Genomic DNA, 16,548 nt, shown 5'->3' on the forward strand with positions numbered 1-16,548 from the left:
TAGCGTGTCCTAAATTTGTAATTGGTGCGCGTCTCATGCGTCGGCAACCAATGCGCAGCCTTCCTCCACATCAGCTGCCACCGTGGGGCATTTGTCGACGTCACATTTTTTTTTTTTTTTTTTGCTCTCGATTTTTTTTTTCATGTTCCAGCACCGGAGCCTTCCGTCCTGCCTTTCCTTGTGCCTGCCTGCTCTCCCTCTTTCTACACCGCCCACTCCTTCCCAACCATTGATCCGACCACTCGCCGGCTTCTTCGCCTCATTACATCACCCGCTGTGCGCTTTTGTGCATTTTGTTCGCACCGACGGGGCAAATTAAACCCGCATATTTTTAGGATTTTTTAAAGACCCCTACCCCTATCCCGACTCATTTGAAAAGAATCCCATCATGGCGAGCACGGATGATAAAGCGGCCAACAAGGCGGACACGTCCAGCTGGAAGGATTCCTTCTACAACCCGAGGACCGGAGAGGTTCTGGGGCGCACGGCCGGCAGCTGGGGTAAGAACACCCCATGCCATCCCCTATTTTAATCATTTCGAAATTTGACGTGTGTTTATGCTGCATGAAAAGGACGAGTGCCCCCCCCCCCCAAAAAAAAAACGGGGAGGGAGGGATGTGAGAGACTATCAAAGGCCTGCATAAAGGTGTGAAGGAGTAGCCTGCACCGTGATGATGCATGCATGCAAGGGGTGCAGGAATGAGTCACTAACACATAATGAAGATTTTCATTCCTTTTTGCTTCATGTGCATGAATGAGAAGATAATGTTGAGGAGAGGGTACATCAGTACTATCCCCCACTGCACCTCTGTGATGCTTTTATGTAATGATGGTCAGGGGTAGCGGTAGTAACACAGCATCCAGCTCCTATAGGCTGCAGAGCGGGGGCCGTCATGGAGCCCGGGCCCCCCCTTGTGCTGCTGTGCAGTGGGATGCTCCATTGCAGTTGCATGGCCGCCCACATTAGCATGCCTGTCAAGGTCAAATGGGATTCCCTCACTGCTTTTTCCTCTCTTTTTCCACCCCACCGACTCATTTCGTGCACTCAGCATTGTGGGATACCGCTGCGGAGGAAAAGGAGGGTGCATGAGGGGATGAAAGAAGGGTCCCCCTCCCCTTATGTCAAATGGGTGCACAGATGGATGGTGTAAATTTTCCTGTTCATTTGGCAGATCATTTTGTTTAAAATAAGTGATGTAGTAATTTAATTGCCGTTATTGCAGCGTGTAAGCTGCCAAGGGATTTCTTCTTACCAAGCAGTTTTTGCATAAGAGCCTTTCACTTGCTGCTTCAAACCTTTAGTCCCCCCCCTTAAAGGGGAAGTCAACCAAAAATGTTCTTTCAAATAGGTTCTCTGCATTAGTCTAAACAGGGTGACCTGATGTGTGTGGAATAAACCGTTAAATCCACCCATTTTAATCATTTTAGGAGGCCATTTTGCCACTTGCAGTTGTTTAAAATGATATCACAGTTGCTCTAGTAACAACCAATCATGGCTCGCCTGTTTTCTGAGTTTGCTAATGTTATATCAGTCCTTCTCAAATAGTGGGGCGGGCCCCTCTGGGGGTGCAAGGCAATGCTAGGGGAGGCGTGGATAACCTCAGCAAAAAGGCTTTGTTTTAGTTATGCAAAGTGTAATTGCACAAAAATGAGGATTGGCATATTATTATCATGATGTTTTAGACTAACCTGTAACCTGTTTAAAAACTGTAAAAAAGTTCATAGTTGTTGAAATTTGATTGATATTGCTTTTATTTGATTAATGTTGAAGAGAATACAGTTTTATACTTATGCAATTTTTCATAGATAATAATCTTATTTATAGTCAGTATGGCGAGGGAAGCGCAAAAGGTTTTTGTCTTTCCAAGGGGGAAAATATACAATAATTGAGAAACACTATGTTATATTAACAAGCGGAGATGTGATTGGTCATTGCCTGTCCTTTTCAGTCGACAGCAAGGGGCAAAACGTCTGCTCTTTGAGATGGAGGAAAATGGCGGACTTTGCATCATTATCCTTGTTCCACAAACATTATATTAATCAGAATGCTACATTTAGAATAGCTATGTTTCACCCCAAAATTCGGGCTTGACTTCCCCTTTGAAAATCATAGTAATGCACCTGAAGTGGTGCCTTGAGAAACAAGTTTAATTCATTCCTTTGCCATGAACAGAACAATCCCATCTCAAATTATCCAGTTCCATTGAAATGAATGAAATGTCCTGAACACCCCCCCCACCAAGAATATATTGTAGCATCCCCATTATATATATATATATATATATATATATATATATATATATATATATATATATATATATATATATATATATATATATATATATATATATATATATATATATATATATATATATATATATATATATATATATATATAGAGAGAGAGAGAGAGAGAGAGAGAGAGATTGATAGATACAGTAGATAATGTATTTATTTATTTATTTGTTTTTTACCCGCCTCCTCCTGTGAATGCGGTAGCCCCCAAGAGGCATTTACAATTCATCAGTCATTCTATGCAGAGGATAAAGAAAATGGCTGCGAAAACTGTTATATTGCGTGTCTATCTGTTGCCGCACCTTTTGTGTTCAATTTATTCCCAAAGTGCTTTTGCATCACAACACAATTAATGGACTGAATGGCTAGCGATCTTGTTGTCTTAAATATACAGTTGGCCCCCTTGTTACAACATAAATCCATTCTGCGGTCGGGCTCGTAAGGCAAATTTGTCGTATAACGGGCAATCCAAACCTATGTTAAATAGCCAATGTTATCTACAGCATCGTTTCCATAAAAAATCATCTTCTTACTTCTCTCTTTAAAGTCACTAGCAATCTTGGGAGCCATGGCTAATCCTTTCAACTCTGAATTAAGCAGTAAAATGCACTATAAATAAGTTTATTTAACCACTCACAATCAAAGAAAGCTGTACCGTTCAGCCATTTTTGGAACAAGTGAGACCGACCAATAGCAGACCACCATCTCCGTGAGGACACGCCGACCAAAAGCGGACCAGCATTGTAGTCACGCGTTGCATGGAAGCAGTTAGACGGCAATAGTAAATAAATGCAATTACTTAAAAACGCCAGCAGATGGAGGCAAAACAACACAAATACAGCCAATCCCCTCGGGGTCACGACAGTTGTTTTGGTTGTATAACCGGGAATATGTCATAAAGAGGGCAAATGAAAAAACTCAGTAAGGGACGTTGTAACATGGGGGTCCACTGTACTTTAATTCACTTTTTTTTTATGTTTAGTTCGATAATGCGGAAGAGGCAAGAAATAACGTGAAGGCTCTTTTCCGATACATTTTTGAGCATTTGCCGAATAAATGCTTATTGTACAATGTGGTCAGTTAAGCTCACTGTGTTGCAACATGAAAATAACGTAAATAAGGGACCTTGTAACACAGGGTCCACTGTACTGTAATTCACTTTTTTTTTTTTTTTTTAATGTTTAGTTTGATAATGCAGAAGAGGCAAGAAACAACGTGAAGGCTCTTTTCCGATAAATTTTTGAGCATTTGCCGAATAAATGCTTATTGTACAATGTGGTCAGTTAAGCTCACTGGCCCAATGCAGCACTGGGAACAAGTTTACGCTCACAAGTCAAAGCCACTCGTGTCTTGAAAACGTGTCATCTCAAATTTTGTTGAGGGAGGCTGGAACAAAATTTTATTAATGGCAGTTCCAATCATTTCGATGAAAAAAGATGATTTGAGATACATGTGTTTTGAGTTCCAAACATATTCACGGAACAAATTAAACACATTTCTCTTAGTAATCTTCTTTAATTACATTACCAATGTTCTTGATTTTGCAAGCCCATTTTTTTGCAGCGCAATGAAACGTTTGGTGGCTTTTTATTCCCCGCAGTGGCAAAACAGATTCTGTGCTGAGTGCTGCAGCTTCATCCCTAAAGATAAAAGCCAGCTCCCATATTCATGAACAGTAGCCAGCATTTTCCCCTTTTGATCCAACACGGTTTCCCTCCCAGGGATCGAATATTCAAAGGGGAGATGAGAAAGAAAATAGTTTTGTGTGTTTGTGGCAGGTAATGAATTATGCATAACTTTTTGTTTTGTTGTTTTTTTTCACTTGCCCCCTTGTAGCCCTCATCTTGTTGTTCTACTTGGTGTTCTACTGCTTCCTGGCTGGTATGTTTGCCCTGACCATGTGGGTGATGCTGCTCACTCTGGATGAGCACGTGCCAAGGTACAGAGACCGGGTTCCTTTCCCAGGTGAGTGTTTCCTCCATCCCCACGTGCACTATGGTAAAACCTTGCAGCTCATTGCCAGGATGCCTCCATTCATTATTCATACCTGATTAGTCATATGATGAGATGCCCTGGCAGTGAAGGTACTACAGTGTCGATTTGGCCGTAGCAGTATGGCATAGCATTATACATCGATCTGTTTGGCAGCGCTCATGTTCTCTAATGCTCTGCCTTCCCTCCAGGATTGGTCGTCCTTCCGAACTCTCTGGACATCAGTTTCAACAAATCCGATCCCCTCAAGTACGCGCCATACGTAGAAAACCTGGAGACCTTCCTGCAAAGTGAGATCCGCGATGGATTCATAATTTTATTTAAGTTCTTCTCAAGGCCGACTTGACATATAGCGTGACGTAATCGTACCAATGTAAGAAAATTATTAAACTCAAGAAATGCACATTTGTACACAACAAATGGACACAAAAGTAGAGACAAGGTACCGTATGTATTATGCATTATGAGTATAATGTAACAATAGTACATATTCTCAGATAATACAGCACTCGTGCTTTTGGGGAATACTCCATAAATTCTGCCCTTTCTTTGTGAAAGCTTCATATGCTATTATTGTCTTTGATGAACGCACAAATACCTTCAACCATCCAGCCGTTCAGCTACTGGTGTTTTCTGTTAAAGTGCGGCAACCGTTGAAGTACTACTGTGGTGTGTCCGGTCCACTTTGAAAAAAGTGAATATTACTTATTTTTGTCACTCTTTTAAATTAGAAATGATCCTGAAACTATGGTCTTCAGTAATTTTTTTGGGAAAGGGGAGTGTTTCTTTCTTACCATCATTGCATCACTGCATGTGTGTGCAAGAATGGTCCCTACAGGGTGCAAATTTGGTTCCAGCAAAGCTTCAAAGTGGATATTTTTAGTCGAACAGTTCAGTTGACTTACCCGACTTAATCAACTTTTTTCTTGGTTGACTTTTTTGGCCTAAATGTCGATAAAAAATATCAGAAACTGGAAGAAGAAGTGTGTTTACTGTAGTAACACACATTGTCGATGTCTTACGTATGTCCATATCCTTCTTTCAGAAGGTTACAATGACACCGAACAGGAGAAGTATCTGGACTGCCGTGAAGGAGAATATTTCCTGCAGGATGAAGAACTGGAAAAAAAAGTGTGTCGCTTCAAGAGAGGCTCCCTCAGTCTCTGCTCTGGACTGTCTGATACCAACTTTGGTTACTCTGAAGGAAGACCATGCGTGTTACTGAAACTCAACAGGGTGAGTCAAACCGATATGAATATAGGATCAATAACTACCTATCAGAACATGATGTAAAACGTGGAAAAATGTGCATAAAATAAATACTGTACAATGGGTAACGGGTGCAGTTCGCCACAAACATCTTTTGCTAATTGACTATGTTTGCTCTGACAATGTATAGTATATATTACTGTGGGCCAGATGGCTCAGAAACAATGAATTAAAAATCGGTGTCATTGCTCAAATAGTTGACATTACATTGGCCAGCACTTCTGATTCTGAAGGCTCTGGGCAAATTATTTTGATATAAATAGATGGATACAGACTGGAGAATCGCATATTAATCATAAATTAAGGGAGCAGACTGTTGGCAATCAATGAATACAATTCAGTGGAATAAATATTATTGAGTAGGTTTTAAATGTTGTGGTCAAGTTTAGGCCAGTATGATTTGTGCTTTAAATGTGTTTCTCTGCCCACCTCCTAGATCATTGGTCTGAAGCCTCTTGGAGACCCCTACGTCAACTGCACCGTCAAAGTAAACTTTTTCCCTCCCAAATAGAAATCTTTGTATGTGTATTTTTTGTCTTTTTCATTTCTCTCATTTAAAGCAAAAAATCTGTGATGCACAGAACAGTGTGAACACTTTCTTTTGTTGATCTTGATTTCACCCTCCCCCCTTCCCCTCCTTTCTGTCTGCCTGTTTTGTTTCTTATTGACTTTCTTCTGCATGCTGTCAGTGGCGACTTTAGGGTAAGACCTATGTCAAGTATCAGGAATATTAGGCCAGTATGAGTATGAGGAATAAGAATGACTGCGTAGCAAAGTGACAGCGGCTCCAAAACCCACCCTTGTGCCATTTCCAAGCCATTTTAGTGCAATCAGCATAATGTGTGCTGCAAATAGGAAATGTCAACAAAGCATACCATGCTTTCCGCTTCATTACAAACTCCACACTAACAAAAGAGGGTCATCGCTCAGTGTTTTGATGAATGGAATTTTGTCTAAGGCATGCATTGTTAACATGTATTCTCCTCTGCAGAAAGACAACCCAGTTCAGATGCAGTACTTCCCTAGAAAGGGACGCATTGACAAGATGTACTTCCCCTACTATGGCAAGAAAGCCCATGTGAGTGTTGCTCTCGGGTTTGGCTCTTTACAAATCCAAATGACAATTGAATGTGCTTATATTTAATTTATTTGAACAAGTATGAGAAGATAAACAGTTCAAAAAGACACAAAGAGATCCATTGGTGTGTATACATTACATGGGATATTCTACTCTACGCTGTTTATGCTTACAACATAGATTACAACTAAACACTTTACTTCCTTTTAGTGCTTTTAATTTAAAACCTATTTGCAACACAGCCGATGCACTACTTATCGGACTGATATTAACAGTTGCCATACTGCGATGGCAATCACAGGAGGCTTTACCGCCACGATTTGTTGCCGTTATAAGTCAACAATTGTTATACCTCTTCAATGTTGGGGTTAATGCATTAATATTTAGGGGTAATTTTGAGCATGTAAGTTTACTCAAGTTTGTTTTAAGGTCATTGGATGTGTAATGAGCGTAATGAGCTGCATTTAGAATGAAAAATCCATATTTCCAGGTAAGTTGGTGAGAGTATGTAGAAGTAATGCAATCGTAGTGTAGTGCTTTACATTTCGAATACAGTAATATTATAATGTAACTAATTACTTTGTAATAAGTAATAAATTATGCATTACAGTTTTGAAGTAACGTGCCCAACACTGCACCTCTTTAGTTTGTTATTGTATAGAAACAAGGTGTGGTATAGTTACAGTGTTGTTGTTACAAGTATCTTATTAAATTCTTAAAATCTTATTAAATTATTGCTACATTTGGTATTAAATTATTATGACTTGGGAACAACCATAATAACTTCTGGCTGGCTCTAGTCAATGTAGCATCCTAGGCAAGATTTTATTTGGCGTTCCTAATCGACGATTTACATAAAGATACTAGAGAAGTGGAAGTTTTAACATTGCCTTTAATGGGATGTCACACAATTTAAAATATAAAATTATAAAATAGTCTATTTCCATCCTTTCGTGGTCCTTTGATTACTGTCAAACAAAAGATGCTAGTAACTGTTGCAAAATCCAATTGTACAAATGAGCAACAGCTGCTCCTTTTGATGATCATTTCATCATTTCATTTTCAAGGTTAACACTGTTCATATTAAATTATAATTTCATCCCACTTAATATAGCATAAGATGAACATCTTTGTGCCACAAATGCAAGTGGTTCATTTGTCACTGATGGACATAAGTAAACGTTGCACCAAGTTACCACCCATTACTGAGATGTAATCACCACCAAAAAACTTATAACAATCAACCATGATTTTTTTTTTTTTTTTTTTTTGTAATCCCTTTGCTTTTTTTCCCAAGTGCAATTTGATAAATTTGGATAGTTTTTATATTATCACTCACGTCTCTGGAGTTATACATTACCAAACACACACCTATGTCATTTTAACTTTTAGTTTATCAATAAATTACGCATTTACACCTTCATTTCCCTTTATTGTGATATTTTGTTAACTACAATAAACAATAAACCTGTTAGTCAACAATAGAATCATTTGATTTCAGTGCAACTGCCAGAATAACAATTTTAGAAATATGCAGCTTCTAGCCCAGACACTTGAGCGAACCTTAACCTACCACACTGCTTCAGTAGGAATGCTGATTATTTCACACTAGCAAACCTCTCTCCTCTATGCTTTGTTCAATTGTTTATATAATAATATGTTAACTGTTTTTGCCCTTAATTTGAGATTTATACTGAGTTAAAACTGGAGAAAAATGTTGTTTGAATATAATTGCAGTATATTGAAAGTGTATTGTCACCCAAGTTTCTGTGAGCAGACCATGGCTTTATATGCATTTAGGGTGTTAGTGGCACATTATGGACTCACTATATTTTGCTCGTTTGAAAATGGATCTGCAGGCTTAAATAGTGGCCCCAAACAGCATACATAACAACCGTGCCCACCAGGAATTCGCCTGCATGTCCAAGTTATTCACCCCGGGCATTTCGCCAAGTTCTTCATGCTAGAATGACATTATATTATCAGTGGCCATTTTTGCACAAAACACTGTGGGATTTAGGCTATTTTTCTCCATTTTGAGGTCTTGCCAAATTTTCTCACAGTCGTTCACAATATTTTTGACGGACCATCAAGGCACAGTTCTCCAAAATCCCAATGGCTCTGAATATCAGAGTTCCAACCTGACCGTCACGCGGACGTTTCTCACATCTGTCAGTAATTTCTACACTTAAAACATTGATGCGAGGCATTTTTGAAGCTGAGTTGAATGAAGCATCCCCGCTGTGTCTATCTTCAAAATACGACTCAATAAATGTGGATTATTTCGTTTTCTCTCCATTAATTCACTAATACGTCTTTTGTACCAAAACACGCAAAACAGCCATTTTTTTTTTACAAAAACATTCCATTACCTCCCTATCTAATGGCCCACAATTATAAGAAAAAAAAAAAATGGACGTAAGGGCCTACATGAGTTAAACCACATTGGTGACCCCAGACGTTAGAACCCTTTCGCGGGGAGCTGTGTGGCGAGGCGAAGAAATCACACGTTGCTGTGCTAGTGGAGATCTTTACTCTTCACATGCCATCACAAAACTCATTCAACAAAGTCCAAAACAGCAAAGACAAAGCCAACAGGTTCAAAGCATCAAAGGATCATAGCAACGTGCCTACTGGGTGAGAGACTATATATATACTGTATATATATATATATATATATATATATATATATATATATATATATATATATATATATATATATATATATATATATATATATATATATATATATATATATATATATATATATATATATATATATATATATATATATATATACAGTATATATATATATATATATATATATATATATATATATATATATATATGTATATATATATATATATATATACAGTATATATATATATATATATATATATATATATATATATATATATATATATATATATATATATGGTGGATAGATATATATATATATATATATATATATATATATATATATATATATATATATATATATATATATATATATATGGTGGATAGATATGTGGATAGATAGACTGACAGATACATAGATATATATGTTACAGATACATACATATATATATGTATATATATACCCCACTTTGAGAGCCACTGAGTTAAACTCCAACTGTATGCGTAATTTGAATCACCTTGGTCATAGAAGGAATCAAACGATTGAGTCAATCTACCACTGACAGATCTACTTAAGTACAGCAAAGGTTACGTTCTGTACACGATCACTTCCAACCACTGATCAGAGTTTACTGTGTCCCTCGTTTGTTCCAGATGAATTATGTTCAGCCCCTGGTTGCTGTCAAATTACTGCTCAACAGGGAGGACTACAACAAGGAGCTGTCGGTGGAGTGCCGGGTAGACGGCTCTAACCTGCGCAATAACGACGAGAGGGATAAGTTCCTGGGTCGGGTCACTTTCAGGATCAAGGTGGTCGAGTAAAAAGGCGGGAAATCGCCTGTCAAAAAGAAGCCCCCACCCCACCCCCCGGTGCAGGGGCTGCCCAAATTCGCAAAGGAAGGAAGTGTCAAATCCCTCTCAAGACAGCATTCGAGATGAGGCAGATTAGTCTGGCTCGTAATCGGGGAGCCACTTACGAATGTTGCGTTGATGGCACGAATGACCCTTCTTTCCTTCAAGATTCCTTGCTGACCTCCGCAAAAGATCCCAAGAGAACAAAACACAGGCTGTGTTCCTGATCCATCCTTTTCCACCTGTGGCACAATTCATTCCTCACCCCTCCCCTGTTTTGGTTTTATTTCGACGTGATTAGCTGACTTTAAGTCAATGCAAGCAAGCCATTTGGAACTGTCGTTATTGCTGATGCAACTTTTTCATGTTGTGTAGATCAGGGGTGTCAAACTCATTTTGGTTGTGAGTTACATCAAAGTTGCCGTTTCACTCACTTCATTATAGTTGTGAAAACCCATAAAAATGTATCGTCCTCTCATTATATTGACATGACGTACAGTATATGCACCTGACCAATAATTCCTTTGTTATTTTCCTGTATATCCATTACTCATAAAAAAGTTAGATAGTCTGCTTTTGGATTAAATTTTTTGATGAACCTAAAATGCAAAATAACCTTCATAGGTGATTTGACCTTGTCTAAATCATTGAATGCACTTTTCAAAAACAAAAACAATTGGTTACAGTTCAGTTCATGGAGAACAATAGTAAAAGCTGAGGGTATGTGTATTACTGCATTTAGTGCAGTGATTTTGACCCATTTATATGAAGGAAAGTATAGAAATCAGTATTTGAAAGCCCCGCTGCATATATTTATGTCAAATATTGGAAAAATGTTTCTTCAAGTATTGATTTCAAGTATTCTTGGACAATGCCACTATTTTCTCCCACAACGAATTTGGGGGAAATATGTTGGTTCAAGAGCATTTTAGATGAATCCTGAAATTTCGCCAAATATTCCAAACTCATAATATCTGTTAAAACGGAGGATATTTTCCAACTTTGATCCAGATTTCCCACCAAAAATAAACAGACGAATCAAGAAACATGAAGTCGACAAACTATGAGTTTGACACCTTTGGTATAGTCCTTCCTTCATCCCGAGGAGAAGGTGTTGTATTATTAATTGTTATTTTAATACCCCCATTCCCTTACATTACACCAACAACAGCGTTAAACATGGTCCAGAAAGATGATTGAAACACCATCATGATGTTGTGAGATAATGAGGAAGTCCAGTAACTCATTTCCAGCCTTTTATTATTATTTTTTTTGCTGACGTGTCATATCACACCACAAAGACTCCGTATGTTGATAATCAATATAATATAGCTACTGTATTCCTATGTATATGAACATAATTCCCTTTCTACATATAAATACATAGTGAAGCTTACATATTTAGGGAATAATAGATAGATTTTTGTGTTGTGGCCCGCGTTGCCGCAACCTAGTCTCGTGCCGTCTGTCTTGTCTGTCTGCATGTCTGTCTGTCTGTCTTCCTGTGCGGTCACCTCGCCATTGCAATAGCCGACATGTGGGTGAGCCCTCCAGGATTAGAAAAATCGCCTCGCTTTGTCTTTCCTCCTCACAAACGGAGAGGGGGTGGATGCTGCATATGAAATGAATGCTCCAATCCATTTGAGTATTTTAAGCGTATCCTTCATATCCAGGTTAAGGTCCGTGTACTAGCAGGTTCTTTAGCCTCACTCATAAGACAATTCGGCACACTAATAGAATGACTTGGGCAGCACTAGTAAATTGACCGATTGTTGAGACACAGTGTGAGATGAAGAAATGTTTTGTTTACAGCCTGGTAGATGTCAAAGTCTGCAACATCTCCAGTATCACAATATGCACTAAACTGCATCATTAAAGACTGCCAGGTTCACAAATGTAATGCAATCAAACAACGTCACCTTAAAAAAAAAGCAGGTATTTGATGCGAGAGAGTCCAGGATGTTTTTAGTCTATGACGCTAGAGTGACACTATTAACATTTTTTTCACTGCAGTGTGACATTTCTGCACGCTAAGCTCATTTTAATAGTGGGCCAAAACTGCCATTAGACATTTTGGTGCTCCTAACAGGATACACGAGGCTACCGGGGTGTGTCGCATGCCAACCGGTCGGATCTATTAGTATTACTAGTGCAGCACAGCCGTTTGCTAGTAAGCTTTAATTGAGTACTTGTAGCTCAATGTGGCCATTGTAGTGAGAAAACTATGACCAGTGAAGCAGTACTTGTACCAGCGTTGAATTGCCTTACTAGTGAAGACAAAGTGCACTCTGTGCTTGGACCATGAGATGGATATTAAAGATATGGAATAAATGCCTAAACGGCTTCCCACATATGCAAGCTGAGGAGACAAACGCACACACACTATGTACACTGTAAATTGCTTGGAAATCTGAGAGGCGCAGTGAGAGAAATAGAAAAAAATTTCAGCACTCTATGTAAGTATGTACTGTATATCGCTATGTGATCTGTATCTCTATCCGGGTCTCAAAGATTGTTTGTTAGTTTTCTCTCTTCTTCAGCCCGTTGATCTGATTGTCTGCCAGTCTATTACTCTTACTCAATGTATATATATACTGTAAACACTATCGATCATATTTACTTAATTCACACTGTATTTTTGTCACAAAACACAATGTCTGTGGACTGTAAAGAAATAATTTAAGCAAAGATTTACAAGAAATGATCTTATTCAAAGCTATGTTTACACAGTCTTTAAAGGAACCCACATTTGAAAGAACAACTTGTAACATCTTCTCAGGGTGCCTTAAGACCTGATGAAATAAATTGTGGAATAAAAAGTGATTTTGAAGAAAAAACGAAACGTATGCCTTTCTTTACTTTTTCTGTGTGCGTGTGCGTGTGAGAGTTGATTTTGAATGAGAGGACCATGGACTGGTGACTAGCCTTGGCGCCTGCACAGAAGTGAAGCGAAGCGTGTACACTTTAACGTGATCAGAGACAGGAGGAATGTGATAAGGGTGGTATGAAAGGAGCAGGAACCTAAATAGGGATGGATGAAAAAAGGAAGGAAACAAAAATGGTTTGAATGGAAAGGGAAGGAAGAAAAAAAAGAATAAAGGCTGTAAAGATGAATGAATGGAAAGAAAGGAAGGTAGGTAGTATGGGTAGAAAGAAAGAAGGAAGGAAGGATGTATGCAGGAAGAAGGGAGATTGGAATGAAAGGAAGGACAAGGATGCGGGATGAATTAGATCCGACAGAAAGAAAGGTATAAAGGGAGAAAGAGAAAGGAAAGAGAAAGGAATAAATGAAGGGCGGATGAAGGGAAGAGGACAATAATGAAGTGAGAAAGGAAGGGAGCACAAAGGAAGAACGGAAGGAAGAATTGAGGGTGAGAGGAAGGAATAAATGAGGATAGGTTGGAAGGGAAGAAGACAATAAAGTGAGAAAGTGACAAAATGACATAGGGAGGATCAAGGGAGGAAAGAAAAAGGAAGGGAGGTCATAAAAAGTGAAAGGAAAAAGGATGCATACAGGAAGTGGGAAAAATGTACGTAAGTAAAGGATGGAAATAATAAAATTTAGGAAAGAAAATAAGAATGGAATACAGGAAGGACAGAAGAAAGGATAAAAACGGAGATTAGAGAAAGAAATGAATAAAGAAAAAAGAACTGGAGGAAGAAACGGGAGAAAAGAATACATAAATGAAGGAGGGATGGAAGGAAGGGAAGAGGAAAAGAATATAGGGTGAAATGGAGTTTGGTACGAAGGAAGGAAGGAAGGAAGAAAGGAAGGAAATAAAAACAAACAACTTACACACTGGCTAAATCCACATTTCGGGACACATTTACTTGGATTCTAAATATAGAAACGCCGTCGCAAATTAGCAATGCCATTATTTCATGTATTTATTTTAGCTGGATTCGTTTTTTAATTTTTTTCAGAATTTGAATTTATAAGGAAACAGCGGAACCCTTAAACGAATACGCAGGTGTGATGTGATTACTAGAAATGACGACTAATATGACGGCAGTGCCATTACTACACACAAGAGGCCGCTAGAGTCAAGATTGATTTTCATGAGCAAGCTATTAAACTGAGCCTTCCGACAGTGAAACAGTACATGTCTTTCAGTGGTGTGACGTAATGGCGTATACAATTTGTATTACAAATGGTAATGTGTAGACTAGGGATAGCCAACATTAAAAAAAAAAAATATATATATATATATATATATATATATACATATATATATATATATATATATATATATATATATATATATATATATATATATATATATATATATATATATATATATATATATATATATATATATATTCTCTAACGACACCTGATCAGATCAGATTATGCAGTAGTTGCAACTAAATTATTCATAACAAGTAAGTGGCACGTGCTCCATGGCAACTCTGCCTACATAAAGAAGAGGGTGAAGGGTATATTATGCATGTGTACCATGGTGTGCATAATCTTAATATTTGTATAAACTGTATTCCATTCAGGACAACAAACAAAAATGTCCCTTTTGTATACAGTTTACTTCAATGTACCAAGGAGTGTCAAAAAGTTTTCGTATTTCTGCGAGTAGCCCAAAAGATTCAGAAAGGCAATACATTATCAACAGTCAATATTGGAGTATTAAAAAATATCTGCCTAATTAGAACAAAGACAAACAGGAAAGGTGTGTTTTTTTTTCAGTTGTTGATAGTCAAAATTAATTTTTAATTTAGTCTATTTTAGAGTATGTCATTTTTTACTGTAACTAAAATTTGATTAAGTACTTTATCGTTATTATTTATTTATTTATTTTTACTAGAGTCTATTTTTACACAAGTATAGGTATTTCTAATTAACTACTGAGCGTGAGTATACTTTAGCACCATTTTTTTTTCTCCAGCCACCATCTCCATCTATTGGGTGCGTCTCTGTCCAAGGGATTATCTGTGTAGGTTTAGGTGTCTGCTAAGCCCCTACTGCCCAGCCCATCAAGAAGTCATTAGTTGGTTGCATTTTCTTTTAATTCACTTTCATTTAGGTGGAAATGTCCGTCATATATGACAAATATATTACTATACAGAACTTACTGGGGGGTTTTTGTTCGTGTTTTTTACTTTTAATCTTTCTTCACAGATGGACCTCTTGGGCAGTTAGACAGAGATGCTTTAGAAATTAGATCCTAAAGGGATTTGAGGATGATTTGCGCAAAGAAGGCGAAAGGATAACACGCGTGATCCCGTTATCAGCTAAGTTGCAACTGCCAAAGCAGTGCAGGCCTCAAGCACAGCCTGCACAGACAACAAGTCCAACTGAATTAATTGATTGTGTTTCACTATTTGGTCTACCCATGGCAGTTGTGTTGAACAATGTGAGAAACTAGCAAGACTTTAATGGTGTACCAATGTATACTTTCAGAAACGGTGCAACCTGTGCAGGATGGCGCAGAGACTGCTTAGGGGCTCATTATGTTTTTTTTTTTGTTTTTTTTTAAAAGTCCAGAATTAGCTTGTAAATCAAATAACTCGGAACAGGTCAGTCAGGCTGTGGCTGGTACGAAAATGATGATTGTCAGAGACCATAGATATACAAGCAATAGAGTAAGCCTTAACTTATTCATGACACACATATGGGTGGTTTTGTTTTACTGTATTTGAAAAACATCACACTTGCAGGTATGACACAAGCCACATTGTCGCTTTACAATCGCTGCTGTAAGACCATTGCAGAACTTGCTCAACAGGGTCACATAGAAGGATCTATGTCAGAGGTGTCTAACCTTTCCCATCGAAGGGCCACATTCAGAAAAGTGGAGGGTCATTTTGAATTCCTTCATTTATCAAGCACACCCCAATCAATCAATGTACATATTGTTTATACTGCATGCTGTAGTGTTTTGTTTTTGTTTTGTTTTTTTGCAAAGCTACCCTAAGTATTTTTCTATAAGGCAAATAGTTTGTAATATAACAGGATTTAGGGGTTGTCAAAGAAACTGTAACCCACCAAAAATTGTCAGCCCTTGCACTGAACATCTCTTCATTCGTAACTAAAACAGGAGCAATCTGTCATAAACTCACAGATTAGAATCATTCAAAGTGATATTCTTACATTTTGTACCACGACACAGAGCCGAAAGTGGAGGTAACCATTTTGCTTGTAAAAATTGTCACTATAGTGACATGGTGTGTACAAAAAAAATAAAAATGTTGTCACTAGTTTAGTTGTGAATAGTTCTTTTCCACCTTTTTATATTTAGAAAAGTTCTAAGTAGTTACGAATGTGATTTTTAGGATAATGCCATTGGCCGCTTGAAATGGACTGAGGGTTGCAAATGGCCCCTGAGCCCTGGTTTGGACACCACTGAGCAATGTATTGATATTAGGGATGGAATGAGACAAAAAACCCAGGGGACGATATGTCTCACAAGAAT

The 16,548-nt window shown here is 37.9% G+C and overlaps 1 protein-coding gene across 2 annotated transcripts; it reads left to right on the forward strand.

Moving 5' to 3' along the window:
- The first annotated feature begins 111 nt into the window (after positions 1 to 111).
- On the forward strand, positions 112 to 12,965 carry atp1b3a (ATPase Na+/K+ transporting subunit beta 3a). 2 transcript variants are annotated; one of them, XM_088429498.1, is made up of 7 exons: positions 112 to 500; positions 4,132 to 4,260; positions 4,479 to 4,577; positions 5,336 to 5,523; positions 5,993 to 6,043; positions 6,548 to 6,634; positions 9,926 to 12,965. In XM_088429498.1, the coding sequence occupies exons 1-7, from the start codon at positions 389 to 391 to the stop codon at positions 10,091 to 10,093; spliced, it is 834 nt and encodes a 277-aa protein (XP_088285624.1). In that variant the 5' UTR covers positions 112 to 388; the 3' UTR covers positions 10,094 to 12,965. The 2 variants fall into 2 exon arrangements, with proteins under 2 accessions (XP_088285624.1, XP_088285623.1); XM_088429497.1 differs by having other exon boundaries at positions 113 to 500; positions 5,333 to 5,523.
- The last annotated feature ends 3,583 nt before the right edge of the window (positions 12,966 to 16,548 follow it).

This window comes from Hippichthys cyanospilos, chromosome 12 (genome assembly GCF_059441005.1).
Source record: "Hippichthys cyanospilos isolate Australia breed blue-spotted pipefish chromosome 12, RoL_Hcya_1.0, whole genome shotgun sequence".
Classification (NCBI taxonomy): Eukaryota; Metazoa; Chordata; class Actinopteri; order Syngnathiformes; family Syngnathidae; genus Hippichthys; species Hippichthys cyanospilos.

Coding starts and splice junctions, on each gene's coding strand:
- atp1b3a (XM_088429497.1), top strand. CDS start 389: ATGGCGAGCACGGATGATAAAGCGGCCAACAAGGCGGACACGTCCAGC. Junction 4,578..5,332: donor CCTGGAGACCTTCCTGCAAA/GTGAGATCCGCG, acceptor TCCTTCTTTCAG/AAGGTTACAATGACACCGAA. Junction 6,635..9,925: donor ACTATGGCAAGAAAGCCCAT/GTGAGTGTTGCT, acceptor CGTTTGTTCCAG/ATGAATTATGTTCAGCCCCT.